Source organism: Ictalurus punctatus, chromosome 22 (genome assembly GCF_001660625.3).
Source record: "Ictalurus punctatus breed USDA103 chromosome 22, Coco_2.0, whole genome shotgun sequence".
NCBI lineage: Eukaryota > Metazoa > Chordata > Actinopteri > Siluriformes > Ictaluridae > Ictalurus > Ictalurus punctatus.
The window spans coordinates 11,460,060-11,477,534 of record NC_030437.2 but is presented as its reverse complement, the minus strand read 5'-3'; the positions used below and the strand labels follow the sequence as shown (position 1 = coordinate 11,477,534).

The window sequence follows — 17,475 nt, the reverse complement described above, 5'->3', positions numbered from 1 at the left end:
AATTAGGTGAATGTTTTTTCAGGGAATTTATGCATAATGTGTACAATGTTACTGATGTCTTTAATACACTTGGACAAATCAACTATAATCTGACTTCCCAGTAATTTAAACAAGAACCTTCTCCTCACTTTTTCTTTAGGTCCATTCAATGATAGCCAAGGCGTTTGCGGCCCGACTGTGATAACTTCCATCTCCCGCCATTTCAGTTCCACCATGGATGACACAGACCCCCAGGACCACCTTTCCCTTATGAAGGGGGCTAAAGATATGGTGAGGGAGGCCAAACGGCAAGCCGCCAAGAAGGTCAACACGGTGGTTGACCGAGCATCAGAGGAGTACTCAAACAGCCGTGCCTATCACCGCTTCCAGGACGAAAATGACGGTGAATACTATGACCCGCCTCAGGGCAACTACACAGGTGATCAAACCAATGATGAAGAAGGTTCCAGTGATGCCACCGAAGGTCATGATGAAGAGGATGAGATATATGAGGGTGAATACCAAGGAATTCCCTCTGAATCTGGGCACAGGGATGGACATGTGGCTTTGGGGCAGACTATAGCAGATGGCCTTAAAGACCGTAGAGAGCTTGAAAGTGAGAGGCAAGCAGATGAGGAGGAGCTGGCACAGCAGTATGAGCTGATCATCCAGGAGTGCGGCCACGGCAGGTTCCAGTGGCAGCTGTACTTCACACTTGGGTTAGCGCTCATGTCTGATGGTGTGGAGGTTTTCATAGTTGGCTTTGTGCTGCCCAGTGCTGAAACATATATGTGCACGCCTGATTCAAGCGCTGGATGGCTAGGTAAGATATCCATTGATGCAGAAACATGATAAGCTAATACATAATGCACTGACACACATGAAGTTTAATGATTTGGCACATTGTGAGGTTAGATCAACATGATGTCATGAATTCACTCATACAATTTTTATGCAAAATGTCGCAATCAGTTTAGGTTGATGAAATGTATGAGGTTAATGGTCATCATATGATTGGATTGGTATGAAATTCAATGAAATTGTTTAGAATTTTGTATGACAACAGCTTGGATATGTATCCATTAGTAGTCTTTGCACTGAAAACTTGCAGAATGTGTGGCAGCCTGGGAAAACCCTTCATATTAAATTTTAACATCTTCAACTATATATATATATATATATATATATATATATATATATATATATATATATATATATATATATATATATATATATCTTTGTGTGCTGTAGCATTAAGATTTCTCATCCCTGGAACCAAGGGACCCAAACCTGTTCCAGCATGACAATAACCCTGTGTACAAAGTGAGGTCTATGAAGACATAGTTTCCCGAAGTTGGAGTTGAAGAACTTTAGTGGCCTGCACTGAGCCCTGACCTCAACCCCACTGAACACTTTGGGATGAACTTGAACACTGACTAGTGGTGGTGGGGAATCTGGAATGGGGTGTTCAAAGAGCACATATTTTTGTGATGGTCAAGTCTCCACAAACTTTTGGTTATACGTTGTATCTGGACCGTAATGTAAGAGAGAAAAGGGAGATACCACATGAAATACAGGAGCATCACATACAATTTGACACTGCTTTGCTGTGACACATATATATCTAGCAACTTGATTAAATTCTGACATTCACTGTGTGAGGAAATCACACTTAGCTTTGGGTAAAATTACTGCATTTGTTAAACTGGCTCCATACCCAATGTGATCTTTACAGATAGCCTAGGCAAGATTCAAAAGTAAATTAAAAACTTTTCCATGTTGTTTTGGTGACATATATTGTGATTTATTGGAGAATTTAGACTTAGAGACATGCATATGTGCATACTGCATGTCCTTATTAATTGAAAGATCATTAAAAAAAACATGCTGGAATTGATTACTTACTTATTACTTACTAATTACTATTAATGGCATCTTTATACAAAAAAATATTATTAGTGTTATTCAGAGGGAAGCTTTTGTCTTTGTCTCTCTTGTCAATAACGTTTGCTTTATTGCTGCTCCTGATTAATCAGATCTGACCCCAAAACTCTCTCTCTTTCCTACTTTTTCCTCCATGTCCCAGTCTGTCTGGGTAGAGCCCTGTGGGCATCACTCTGCTTCCCTTCATTCATGGTCCCCCTCTTGCTTTGTCCTTCCTCTGTCACTGGCTTTTAAGACATAATCTTGTGTGGCCACCCGTGACCAGTGCTGCATCCTGCCCTTTCAGATTTAAGATCTTCATCACATGAGGGGATTTTTTTAGGTCTTTGGAAAGGAGACAGAAATAGCCGCTAGAGACACCATCACCATCGCTAATGCTAATGGTGTTTTGTTATTTATTATAAGATTTATAAAGGGTTTTTTTTTTTTGCCATTTGATATCAACAGTAAAACCAGTACTCGTCAGTCCTCTCTTTTTTTCTACCACTCTCAGATTTTTGTTGTTAAACTGTTCCGGAAATCAGTTGATTATTTTCAGTAACATGTACGGAGATGTAACGGCTTTCTCCGGATGTATTGCAGGAAACTCATTTTGAGGGTTTAATCTTATCTCAGTGACTTTTGTTTATTGGGATTATGACCACTTTTTGATAGCTTGACCCCTTATTTTAATGTAGTGCCTAAAATGTGCATGGTGATTACTGTAACCTTAATTGCATCCTAATTGTTCATTCAAAATAATGATGAAACATGTCCTAAGACCTCTACTTACTGATAGTGATCAGTATAGGATACTGCAGTGTAACTAATTATGCCCTAATTTTAAATATTTAATGAAACCATTTACATCTGTATAATAATATTTCTGGGGAAAATGGAAAAGTAATTTTCACAGCTCGAATGAGTTATAAATCAAACAGAAATCTACACTATGGCACTGGAGACAAATCAAAAGCTGTGTATCAGTTTCTCTGTAGTTTCTACAGACATCAATCAGCATTTTAACATTGCTGACATCTTAGTCATGGTCTAGGACTCTTGCCACATCCTATCTTCTTTCATCCCACTCTATTCCCCTGCTCCAATTCAGACAGTGCTATGTCTTTTTCTGTCTCATTCTCCATCTGTATGAAAAGTCCTGTAATGGACAGCAAAGAGAAAGGACAGACATAATCAATGGAGAATTAAAAATTCCCATGATGTGGCAGATAATTACACACATTACAAATACTTAAATACACATTTTATGTATTCGTAACACGTATTACCTTTCAAATAAATTTTCACAGTTTAAAATAGGTTTTCATAAAATATTTAAGTTATTATAAGGGGAAAAAATTGCATATGATTCTGTTTGTATGGGGGGCTAATCGTTTATGTATGTACTATAGCACTGGGGTATGCCTTCTTGCAAGTCTGAATTATGGATAGCCTAGAATAACTTGAATAACGTGTAGGATGAGACATGATACAGTGGGATATATGCAGTAAATATAATGATAATAATAATAATAATAATAATAATAATAATAATAATAATAATAATAATAATAATAACAACAACAACAACAACAACAACAACAACAATAATAATAATAATAATAATAAGCTGAAATGTACATATTTTATTATAAATTATGTGTTTCCTTTCAGCTCCCAAACTGGTCCGATGATAATCTTTTTTTTAAAATCTGTAAAACGGTGTAATCCTTAACCCTCTACTGCATGAATTATTACATTTACATTAAAAATGTTTTTATGGATTTTTATTACTTGAATTAGATCAAATGGTAAATCAAGTGGTAAATTCTTGCCATATGGAAACAGTGTGCAATGGTGGAAATGGTCATATAGTCAAAAATAACACAAAATGTATGATGGCATTTTTTTTCTTATGTCAAAATGAAAGCCCCATTTTTTCCACTTACATATAGGGAAATAATAGTTGTGTATTATTGCCTATCAAAAAATTGGAGAGAAATCCATTATTGCCATATGGTGACACACCATACGGTAAAGAGTTAATTACTTTCTTTACTGACATACAAACATTTCTCTGAAACAAATAAATCTTTTGGGGAAAGTAATCTTAAATTAGCTATTTTTGTATATTTTGTTACTCAGACAACAATACCTTTTGCATCTATGGCAAAATTTCTATTAAAAAAGTCCTAAGACTTTTGCACAGTACTGTAAATGCAAGTTTATGTAGTAGACTAAAGAAAATGAGATCAAATAAAGATATCTGAAGATCAAATTAGATTATTGCAATAGAGCAACTCTAGAAACACGAATACAGAAGATAAGAGATCATATTGACCGTAATTTTAAAAAAGACAGTCACATTTGTTAAAGAAATAAGGGTAAGTGGGTGGGAAAAGATTATTTTATGAATTGTTTCACTACTGCAAAAAAAGCAACCTTTCTGCTTTTCTCAGTGTAACTTACACTGAACCCCTTTATCATGTGCTCACTAAGAAATCATTTAATTATCCAACTCCTACATTGCTAAATCAAGAAATGAACATTAAACAGACTACAGCAGGCAAATCAGGCAAATGAAAAAGAAAGTTGCTATGTTATACAATTACAATAATGGACTGTGCTTTGAGCGGGTTGTGAAGTCAATTCCATTAATTCTGTCACAGAGCCAGAAGGCTTTTCTCCATCTACCCTTTTTATTCTCTCTCTCTCTCTCTCTCTCTCTCTCTCTCTCTCTCTCTCTCTCTCTCTCTCTCTCTCGCTTTCCTTAAAGCAGCTGAGCATGGCTAAACTGCAGTGAAATCACAACTGCAGAGATTACAGCTAAATGACTCATATGTGAATGTGTGTGTGTGTGAGTGTGCCTGTAAGATATTAAGTGATTTACTCAGCAGCAGCCATCAGTCACCTGGCATTTTAATTCTCTTTCCTAATTATTATATTCATTACTATGAACATGTGCTTATGACTTGTGCCTCTCCTATATTTAGTAAACACAAAGACAGACCTAGAGTGTCAAAAAGGTTAATAAAGTACGCAAGCTGATGCCATATACTCAATATTTCAACTGACAGACTTGCTTGGATAAGCAGTTTGAAGAAAAAACAGAGAGAAAGGGAGAGAGAGCTTAAACATTTCCAATCCAGGATTTTCTCTGAGGATTTGAGCGCACTGAAAAATTTTCTCTTCTCTTCTCTTCTCTTCTCTTCTCTTCTCTTCTCTTCTCTTCTCTTCTCTTCTCTTCTCTTCTCTTCTGGTGTCTTCTTTTTTATTCTGTTCTCATCCTTGTCTAATTTCGTCCTCGTTTCTTGTCCTTGTTTCTCCTGTTCTCTTCTTGGCTTAATCTCTGCTCATCTCTTCTCTTCTGTTCATGACTCCTCCACATCTCTTCCTCCTCTTCTCTCATCCTCGTTGTCTCATCTTTGTGTCTTCTATTCTTGCCTCATCCTCATTTCTTATGTTCTCTTTTCTGTTCTCATTTCATCTTTGTTTCTTCTGTTCTCTTCACTTTTTTGTTCTCATCTCTTCTGATAACTCTCATCTCTTCTGATCTGTTATACTTGTCTCATCACTTCAGCTACCTTCTATTCTCTTCTGTTCTCATCTCCTTCTCATCTCATCCTCATGCCTTCTGTTCTCATTGCATTCTCTGCTTTCCTCACTTCTTATAGTGTAATCTATGCATTCCCCCTGTGTGGCTTTGAGCTATGTTGATGATCTACCCTTTCAGCCCTCGATGGGAAAATGTAGTAGTATGGGAATGTAGTCCCCTCCAGCATCTGCACTACCTTAACACCCCACAGGAAATTCTCCAACCTCATCAGGCATTATAGGAGAAGACTCAGAGCTGTTATCTTGGCAAAGTGAGGTAGCAAAAAGTATTTACTAAAAGGGTGCCAATAATTGTTGCACACCTATATTTAACAAAGATATTTTTGGGGGTAAACCTGTGTTTTGCTTGAAATTGTTTGATATCCATGAGAGCAGAGCATTTTTGATTTTTTTTTAACAGAAGATCAAAGGTTCAACAATAAAGACAATTTTTCACAGCCTTCTTTGCTCATTTTTACCAAAGGTGCCAATATTAGTGGCGGGGACTGTACTTATTACAGTGAGACAGGGGAAGCAGACTGACTCTGCATAGTGACTGCAGCAATCTCATTCTGTGTCCCTGAGCAAAGGAACCTGATCTGCACATTAATGTCTGTGTTTTATAAGGGGAGCTCAGTAGCACATGCTTTAGTGAATCTGCAGACTACATGAGACTACATGAGAATACACGACATTGTATTTAATAACCATTAAGTATGGACACAAAGTTTATATGCATATTTAAAAATAAGTACATATGCATACTTAAAAATGCATACTACAATTTTAAGTATGCATACTAAAAAACTAAGCATGCATACTACAATTTTAAGTATGCATACTTAAAAAATAAATATGCATAGTTGAATTATACTTATAAAATAAGTATTATTATAATATACTACACAGTGCAGGACAAAAAGAATAAACCCAACCCAGTGTATTTTTTGTGTGATACTATGCCACTTTTCCAAAGCTTTGCTTCTTCTATATTTGTGTATTTTCCTGTCTGAGAATTTCTTTCCTGCTCCCTTTCCCACTCTGTAGGTAGCATTATATACGTGGGGATGATGGTGGGGGCTTTCTTCTGGGGTGGCATGGCTGATAAAGTGGGCCGGCGGCAGTGTCTGCTTATCTGCATGTCCATGAACGGTTTCTTTGCCTTCCTGTCTTCCTTCGTACAAGGCTATGGCCTCTTCCTACTCTGTCGTATGATAGCAGGATTTGGGTGAGTCTTCTGTTCCCCCTACTGAACTTTCAATATGCTTTCTGTAAGTGTTAATGAGCTGCTACTGAAAGATACAACAACACTGAAAACATAAAATAGATTAAGCCTTTCAGTCATTTTCTAGACACTCTACCTGCTACCTAAGATCCTAGGGGTGGAGCTTGATGAACATGGGTGTGAATGGGGGAGTGGCCTCAAGGAGTTAAAAAAAAATCATTCAAATGTTGTGGGGAAAAAAAGAACTAATCTCACCTAATGCACCTTTGAGGGCCCTTAAGTGAAAAGTTATATTTCTGATTTATGTAAACTCCTGAATGAATATACATCCAATAACTATTAAATGGGACAGAACATTTGTCAGTAATTTGAATGTGATTGGTCTCTGCATTTTGACTAGTTCCTTCTGGATTCTCATGTCATGTTGGGACAAAACAATACCCCAAATCTAGGGGTATAACATGACATTGTTATATGTAATTTACTTTTTTTACTCTGGTGACAAATAGATACAACAAGACACATGTAAGAAACATACAGCCATGCTAAACAATATTGACTGTTACTCTCTGAGTCTGGACACTAGTTTCTTGAAGGTGTCATGAGAAATGATCTATTTGGGATCTTTTATCAAATCTTTTCTAAATGAAAATACCTTTCCTTTGCTTTAGGAGATAGTGTTTTTTTGGACAGATAATACATTTTGTCTGCTTAGATCAATAGCCACTGCAGTGCTGCTTTCCTGCTTCTCAGTTTCTGTGACTGCTAGAAGTAGACTGTGGATTTCAACTCACAGCACCTGCGTCATTAGAATGATATTGATAGAATGAATGATAATTAGAATGTTGTGTATGTGACTTAATGTTGTCTTTCTTTTTGCTAGTTTGCTGCTGTTTTTACTGTCAAATATGCATATGAAATAAGATATATATTATTTAAATCACTTGCTGGATGAATATAACCATTCTAATTTTCTTCAAAATTAAGTAAACTATAACTTAAATGGAATTATATTAACTATACCTCTTTGCAATGCTATACAAAAAATAATTAGCACCCCGATCCCATGAAAATCTCATACATACAAATTTGTAGTCGGATTTCATTACAGTTCATATAAATGAAGTCATAAGGAGAGACACGAATGCTAACCTCACACCTAACCCTTAACCTAAACTTAACCTTTGTAACTTTTCAAATGACAAATACCCCCCCCCCCAAAAAAAAGAAAAACTAACAAACAAAACCAAAAAAACAAAAAATAAATAAATAAAATAAAAAACATTTAATTGTTTATATTGAAATGTTTAGTGATTCCGGTGTTGGTTGGTACTGTATTTTTTAATTATTCCCATGAGAAATTATTGGTTCATGAAATAAATCTTGGACACCACTCAAGATCACATATTAATTAAATTATTTTTTAATGTATATAAATTGTTCAGAGTGGATTTTTTTTAATGCTAAGGTGTGCTAATGGTTAAAGATTTTTTAAAAATAGTACTCGACACCTGAGCACTTGACACCTAGAACATTTCGGCCTAAGCGTGAAGTGTAAGAGAAGCAATTTCACATTGAAGGCCAGTCAAACTTTATGTAAAATAGCAGAAAGACTGCGTCTTTTATCTATTAGTCAATGAATGTACAGGATTCTGGTTTAAACTATATTCTGAACCACACCCATTTTCTTGGATCTTGTTTAGGATTGGTGGGACGGTACCTATTGTGTTTTCTTACTATGCCGAAGTCTTAGCAAGGGAGAAACGTGGTGAGCATCTGAGCTGGCTCTGCATGTTTTGGATGATTGGGGAAATCTACGCTTCTGCCATGGCCTGGGCTATCATACCTCATTATGGTAAGTGAGGAGGTTCATGAACATTTGCAAATTTTTGCTTGTTTTGTCTTTATTACATTGAGGAAAGGTTTACTGCTTGAAAGAGCATTATAATGATTATGCTGCAATTATACATTATATAGAGCATTGTGAGTCTAAAATTGATACATACATGTGCTACATAGGTCTAATATAACCTTGAATAATCCATATATTCTCATTTTCAACCTACATTAGTGTAGGCTACAGTGGCGGATCAGGGAAGATATAAATTTGTGTCAACTTGAGGTCATGTTTTGGTCATGTTCTGTGTGTGTGTGTGTGTGTGTGTGTGTAGCTGCAGCACTTTAGGTTAAGTGATTAATGGGTGCCAGGCATGTTGCAGGATATTTAAAGGATGAGGGTGTTCCTGTGGGAGGAGACAAAACACTGTGATTTATGTAGATTTCAATGCTGGGAATAAGCTGCACTCATCATTGGAGAAACTATAGTACAGGCATAATGTATATGACAGGAAGAGACGTTCAGCCTGATTGCTGGTTTATATGCATTCTTCTTTTATTAATAGCATTTTTTTTTGTTTATAATAATATGACCCTTTCCCCTTGTTTAGTGAAGCAGTGTGCAGGTTGAGGATGATTTATGAGCCCACAGTTAGTTGGATTTGAAACCTATAGTATATAAGGCTGTGTCAATACCAGTCAGGATGCTAGGGGTCAGTGAGAAATGACCAGATGGAGATCAGCATGTAGTGATGGTTTAGTCATAGTTGGTTAAGCTGGGCTCAAATGTTCTCTTTTCCTCTTCGTATCCCTTTGTCTTTTCTTTCTCTTTTGTTCATCTGTCCACTGCCTATAATGCACCCGTGTTCAACTACGTGCCAAGCATGCTACAGCTGATCCCGCTTGCTTTTGCGATCAACAGAAATGCAGTAGTATCCAACAGCGGTGTAAAGGCAAGCTCCCGGAATGGCAAGATATCTCACTAGCACCCAGCGGTATGCTGGTGATGGATGGTTATGTGTTAACCACCGAATTTGTCTTAAACAGTCCATTACATGCTCCACGCTGGCTCTTCACCTCTGCCGAGCTGTGTGACACCATCTAAATAACACAGGCAGCACATGAAATAGCTAACACAGCCTTAGGGAGTGAGCGAATATAAAGAATTAACTATTTGTCTTCATGATGCTTTAGGTCTGTACTGCATCGTTCATTTGCCTATGTACACACACGTCTGCGTGTGCACATCGACACCTTGTTGTCATCATCTGAACACCCACAAATGTGTGTATGAACTTATATACAGGCACATGTAAAAAATTGTGCCTGGAAATAAATAAATATAAAAATAAAAACTTCTTATGCTAAAATGTTCACCACTTTCTGTTTTTTGGGGGAGTGGAGGGAGGAGAGTGCAGCACTCTTTTCCTTTAGCTCTGAGTGGGTTGCTTGATATGGCAAAATTTCACATCACAATAGCTGCAAAGGGGTGTGTGTGTGTGGGGGGGGGGGGGGGGTGTTTGTGGGGGTGGTTTGCACCTTCACCTTCAGCTGTACTATATGAGCTGCTCTACCTCTCGATCATTTATTTTTATAAAACATTAAAAAAAAAAAAAAAAAAAAGTGAAGGCAAGCCGCCTGCTGCCAACTCAGTCATCCATGCATTCAGTCAATTATATACATAATCCATGTAATGGGATTTCCAATAACATGGTGAAACGAGCTGTCTGGGTGTGTCTGCTGCTGCCTCACACAATTACAACAACACATAAACATACATGCACAGAGATGATACATATGGTCATTTGTTTTCTCTCTGTTTCTTTTAATGCAGACTGCACTAATCACACAACACCGAGCTTGAAACATCCCATCATCCATCACCCCCTCTGTGTTCAACACCCACTCTAAGCCATCCATGTATAATTTATCAAAGACTGAATATGTCACTGGATTTATTCGGAGCTCATCATTTCCTTGCTTTACCTCCCCTCAGCCCTGAAAAAAAAAACACCCCTTCAACTCCCACACATCAGTGGGTTTCTGTTGTAGTAATTTTCCAAGAAATAAAGTACAGTTCAAAAGTGTGTGGAGGAAGAATTTGTGATGAAAGAACTCATAATGTATTTAAAAAAGATCCACAGAAAGAACAAATGAATACTAATTATTTATTAACACCAACATAAGGTTTGACCCCTACATTGCATCTGATTTGCATTCAGGGGCATCAACTATACAAGTACATTTTAACACGACTGACCTTCACCTAAGGTGGTGAGACAGAGACGTATGTGGATGATAATCAAAGTGATGAGTAAAGGTAGGCAGAACGTGCATCATTGGATTTGGAGTGAAATCTCTAAATAAAAATTTCTCCCTTTTCTCTTTTTAAGGTAAACAGAAATTAAAAGGCTAACTTTAAACTTCTGGTTGAGATGCGAAAGGGAAATTTGTATCGATCACTTCAGCATTTAACAATCACACAATAATATAAACATCAAGAAATACCTTTTTGAAAATGTTACTCTTGTTGCTGTTGCTTTCCTGTTAGGAAACTAAAAGTAAAAATTCAGCTGGTTTAATTTGCAGTGTAATCTGGGATACAGATACAGGTCACCAATTCCTACATGTTGTTGTCTATACCTGCTGATCTAGAGTTTACTCTAGAGAATGGTGCAATAAAGAAAAACATCCAGTGAGCAGCAAGTCTGTGGACAGAAACACCTTATTGATGAGCGAGATTAATGGAGAATGGCCACACCAGTTCGAGCTGACAGAAAGGCTACAGTAACTCGGATAACCACTCTTTACAATTGTGGTAGCAGAAAATCATCTCAGAATGCACAACTTCTTGAACCTTGAGGAGGATGAGCTACAACAACAGAAGTCTACGTCGGGTTCCACTTCTGTCATCCAAGAACAGAAAGCCGAGGCTGCAGTGGGCACAGGCTCACCAAAACTTGCTGTTGACTAGAAAAACGTAGTCTGGTCTGATGAATCGCGATTTCTGGGTCAGAATTTGGCACCCAATTTGGAGCCATGAATCCATGGACCCAACCTGTCTTGTGTCAACAGTCCAGGATGGTGGAGGTCGTAATGGTGTGAGAAATATTTTCTTGGCATACTTTGGACCCATTTATACTGATCAATCATTGATTGAATGTCACAGCCTATTTGAGTATTATTACTGACCATGTGCATCCTTATTGGCACCCTTAGTAAATATGAGCAAAGAAGGCTGAGAAAAATTTATTTTATTGTTTAATCTTTTGATCTTTTGTTTAAAAAAATTCATAAACATACTCTCATGGATATCAAATAATTGCACACACAACACTCTTCACAGTGCGTTAAGACAGTATAAGCACACGTCCATTTCCAAGTTGATTCATAACATTTCCAGTTGCTTGTGCTATTTTCCGATTTTGTGAAGTTTAACAACCTTTTGCTGCACATCACAGCTATATTCCTTGGTCTTACTCATTGTTATGAATGACTCAGGGAATTCGATCTATGTGTTACCTCATATTTATACCCCTGTGAAATAGGAAGTCATGGTTGAACAATTTCCTTTTCCTAGTCACCCAGGTGTAGTAAAAAAAAAAAAAAGTAAAATATCAATGGGAATATACTTCAAATATATATTTCCTTTTTTTTTGTATAAACCTGTGTTTTGCATGCAGTTGTTTGAAATCCATGAGAACAAAATATTTTTGAGGGTTTTTTAAAAACAAAATATCAACAGGTTATACAATAAAGACAATTTTTCACAGCCTTTTTGCTCATATTTACCACACACACACACACACACACACACACACACACACATTTTAGAAAACTACTTAATCCCTGTTTATATCACTATAAATGGAACAAAGGGATGAATTTAAGAAATGCCCTTAGAGCTTAGTCCTTAGAACTTTGTGTTTCTGGAGATCTGACACTGTGTTTACTTATTGAGTGCTTATGTTACCCCCTGTTGGGTGAAGATCTCAGCACTTATTTTGAGCATGCTCAGATCTGATCATCTAACATCTTCTTATATTAAATACAATCAGCAGCTAGGGATTACATCCATATTTAATGTAGATTCATATTTAATTTAGGATGTAATTCAACATTTGTCCTAAGCACCTTCTTCTGTGTGGGAAAACAAAAGCATCCTTTATACCATAATATTTCCACACCAAAGTTGTATTTATTTATTGAGTTAATTTATTATTATTATTATTATTATTATTATTATTATTATTATTATTATTATTATTATTATTATTATATGCCATGAAATATTAAACAGGGCTACAACAGTTTTATACTTTATATATATATATATATATATATATATATATATATATATATATATATATATATATATATATATATATATATATATATATATATATATTTTTTTTTTTTCTTAAATATATTTTGTAAATAATTTATCATTATTAGTTATTATAGTTAGTTTGAGAAAGGTATTATATACTGTACCTTCAGCTTAACTTATTTTTAACATATAAACTTAATAAAGAGAAACTCCTCACATATCTTTCTGATGTTAAGTTGTACACATTTTTTCTTGAAAAGGAATTTTACTTCCAAATGCTCTGGCATTTGACTAAGACACAAAAGTGAACAAATGACATGGTGTGAAAAATGAACAAGGAAGTCCCTGTGGAGTGAATTAAATAAGTGGGAGCAGGAAAAAAGCACCCATCTAATTAAAAAATACATCACATTAACTTGTCTCTGTTCACTGCATGCTGCTGCTGCATTTTCCCTCCATATGCAGGAACAGAGTGGCCTCTGTGAGTGTTACGTATCATTTTAATGACCCCTATTGTGGCTCTTTTCTGTAGAAGATTAACCATTAGTGTCCTTGAGATCACATTGATAGGCACATTTACTCTAATCTCTAGTATTCATACCTGAGAAAAAAAGAGAAAAGGTCCAGGTACTAGAGCTATCACTGTGAAAAATATTCCTGTAAAATTACAGTAAGATACTGGCAACAGGGTTTCCAGCCATGTACCGTGTGTGTGTGAGTGTGTGTGTGTGTGTGTGTGTGTGTGTGTGTGTGTGTATGAAGGCACCAATGATAAAATGATCAGAGTCACATTATGCTTGAACTCCAGAATTTGAATTTAAAAGTTCAGAACCTTCTTATGTCATAATAGTTGAGAACAGAGAAAATCTTGATGATATGTTCACTAGGCCCATTCATAGTCTTTATGAATACACCAAAAGTTAACAGCCATTATTGTTGTGTTAATTGAAGCATGAAAAAATGCTTGTGCAGACTCTGATCTTTCTTTCGTGGGTATTCACAGTAATACAGTGATGAACTTATACTAATTTATCCAACTGAGCATCATCAACATCAATTAAATACTGAAAACTCACAGAATATACATTATACATAAATCTCAACTTGAATATTATTAATTATTAATTATTAATATTAATTCATATTTATATTAATTAATTATTAATTATGAATATTATTATATTATTTTCATATTAATATTAGGGCAATTACTAATGAGATATGTTGAAGAAATTTGACAGTAAATTAACAATGAAATTCACTCAGCTGGGCGTTCAGAATTACCCAAAGCCTATTGGCTGATTTCGGTCATGTGACTGGACTGTGATCATTTTTCCTTAGCATGGCTTTATTTTAAATGGAAAATTCTGTGACCCTGATCATTTTTCCATTGTGGTCTTCATATTCTAATAAAATCCATTAAAATGGTAATTCTAATTATACAATACATTAAATCTAATTAATGACAATAATGCACATAAGGCTATGTTTAATAAACATAACAGGATAAAAAAATATTCAAATAGTATGTATTCAAGTACATAATTTATTAAATAATATGACAACACAAAGTGTCTGTAGTGTATGAATGGGTGTGTGAGTGTGTATGTGATTGTGCCCTGCGATGGATTGGCACCCTGTCCAGGATGTACCACCCTTTGTACCCGATGCTCCCTGGGATAGGCTCCAGGAATCCCCACGACCCTGAAAAGGATTAAGCGGTATAGAAGATGTATGGATGGATGGATAAAATGATAACACAATCACAACCTCAGAGTAAAACCACTGAATGAGTTGTCTGAACAATCGATATTTCTTCAAAAAGTGAATTTGCAGTTTAACAACATTTTGTAGGCACATGAGTACATGTAAATTGGAGACATTTTTTGGGTGAGGTCAGTAAAATCCAATTAAAACGTTCCTTCATAAACCAAAATACAGTTTTTTTTTTCTTGTTTTATAAAACAAAATTCCAAATTCTCATATGTCAAAAATCCAAAATTCCTCATAAATTTGAGAAGACACTGTATTATACCTCATTGTATGGTGACAACTCAGATTGTATTACAAAATGAGGATTAGCATTAGCTTGCAAATTAGTGAGCTAGCTAGACACCCTATCAAACTGCTATATTAGCTAAGTGGGTACTTTTTTTAGCTTTCTAAGCTTTCAATGATCATCTTGCAATGATTGATCAAATAATGTACTATATTCTTAACCATGTTGGTTCACGTTAGCTAGCTAGCAACTAAACGAGGATTAGCATTAGTAAACCAGTCAGCTCTCATATTCAAATCTAAAACTAACATATTCATGTACTTTTGGTTTTCTTAGCTATGCTGAAGATGGGCTTGAGAAAATACTGTTCCATAAAACACTTTACATTGCCCTACATTGCCAACATCCCTTCATTAAAGCGTTATGTTTTATATTATTGCTATTTATTTATTTTTTAAACAAAAACAAGTTATGTTACTTTTGTAATTTGGCTGTATTTCTACATTTTTTTTTATTTTATTATTTTTTCTACAGTGTAATGATAGATGATAGCAAATACATTTTTGGCTTAGGGTTCTCATCCTTGATTCATTTGTCTTTATATCCATTACTTATCACTGTCCTGCTTCCTCTTTTCCTTCTTTTCTTGTTTCCTCTTTCTCTTTTGAATTCTTGATAGGAAAATTCTCTTCATTCTGATTGAAATCAAGGTACATTTATTTAAACTATAATGAGTCGCAGACATACTAATGAGATAGGGCAGATGTTGTACCAATGAAGATTTTCCAGCAGTTCCAGCAATAATTTCATGGACTTGGACATGTTCAGTCTTCACAGTATTAACCTTCTGCTCTGTCCTATAGCGGTGCCTCTGCTAGAACTCCTGTATCAAAATAACGGGTTTAATCACTCACGTGTGAGTCAACAGAATAATGTGAATTCTCTGTGTCCACTCAGGATTCCTCAAGGCTTATTTGGATGGTTTATGGTCCCTGCTATTTAAAGGCATTGTATTTGGAACTATTTCTGAAGGGAAAACCTGGGAGGGAATTCAAATTCCAACACACCCAAAGAGACACTTGGATATTAACACTGAACTGCACAGCTGTTGCTTGGAATGAATGAATAATTGTATTTTATTAATAAGATTTAACATATTCTACTGTATAGGTGAAGTGTATCTTTAAAACATATATTATTTCATTTTGTCATATTACCACTTTTGTATATTCCTCAGGATGGAGCTTCAGCATGGGTTCGGCATATCAGTTCCACAGCTGGAGGGTATTTGTAGTGGTGTGTGCTCTGCCATGTGTCTGTTCTGTGGTGGCTCTCACCTTCATGCCAGAAAGTCCAAGATTCTATCTAGAGGTAGGGAGCATTGGGCACTGTATGGTGCAATCTATGGATCTTTTATCTTAACAATTAAACATGATGTGATGTGCTGTTATTGGAAAGAAAATTCCAATAACAGTAACAGTTTCATTCCTCTTACTTTTCATTCCTTAGGAATAATAATCATACAACATCCACAGAACAAGTTAGTTCCTGTTACCGCTTATGCTATAGCTATAGAAACAGTTGTTCCATCATCAGCCTCTTTTTTCTGTCTACTGAAATTAATAAGACAAAAAAAGCATCTTGTATGTTACCTAGTAACCGCCTATCCTGAAAACTTTCCCATGTCAGAAAACAATTTAATTTATAGCTTTATTTCAGACTCCTTACAGAAAACGTTGCCATATCCACCATTACACACATTTTTAAACTGTTTATGTGTTAACAAGTCTCTGTATAAGTTGTTACTATAGAATGCTAACACATTAGAACAATTGTGTTAAAATAAACCTTCCAGAGCTGTGGTATAACCATAAATAACTTATCCTTTTATAAATGTATCAAAGTGTTGTTGCATATCATGAGTCTATGTTTCACATCTTGTCTTTATGTTGCAATGCTCAATGCACCATATAAAGATATTAGAAATAAATGATCTTACAAAGGAAAACAGTTATCTTTGAAGTTAAGCTGTCAACCAGCACGCAAGGTGTTTAATCCCACTAATCCCCACAGGTGGGGAAGCACGATGAGGCCTGGATGATCCTCAAGCAGATCCACGACACCAACATGAGAGCACGCGGACAACCGGAAAAAGTCTTCACTGTGAGTTGAGCTGACGATAAATTAGGTGTTTTAGCATGATGACATTGCTGAAACGTGCTAGTGCTCATCTCTTGCCTTGTTATGTGAGCTTCCAGAGGTTTTGTGTCATTCACAGATATGCAGAGAGGCCGTGTAAAGAGAGAGTCAGTTTTTTATCAGGGCTTAGCATACACATACACATACACTAGATATGGATATTATATATATATATATATATATATATATATATATATATATATATATATATATATATATATATATATATATATGCCACAATCATCCATGGCCAGGAGCCAAGGGAGCTAAATTTATTGGCATACTCTCTCGCCCTGTCAATCAAAGCAAAACTAGCCAATCATGGGTATTTGTGAGCTCATGTGTGTGGAAGAGGGCAGATAGTGCTTTCCTCTGAGAGTATTACACTAC

At 35.8% G+C, this 17,475-nt stretch overlaps 1 protein-coding gene across 1 annotated transcript in view; it reads left to right on the top strand.

Annotated features, from left to right (window-relative positions):
* Positions 1-17,475, top strand: part of sv2ca (synaptic vesicle glycoprotein 2Ca) — a 36,747-nt gene that overhangs the window by 12,297 nt on the left and 6,975 nt on the right. Inside the window, exons 3-7 of the mRNA XM_017452555.3 lie at positions 140-802; positions 6,544-6,724; positions 8,425-8,576; positions 16,124-16,257; positions 16,960-17,049. Of these exons, the coding sequence (XP_017308044.1) occupies positions 214-802; positions 6,544-6,724; positions 8,425-8,576; positions 16,124-16,257; positions 16,960-17,049 (1,146 nt within the window). The 5' untranslated portion in view covers positions 140-213. The remainder of the gene's footprint in view (positions 1-139; positions 803-6,543; positions 6,725-8,424; positions 8,577-16,123; positions 16,258-16,959; positions 17,050-17,475) is intronic.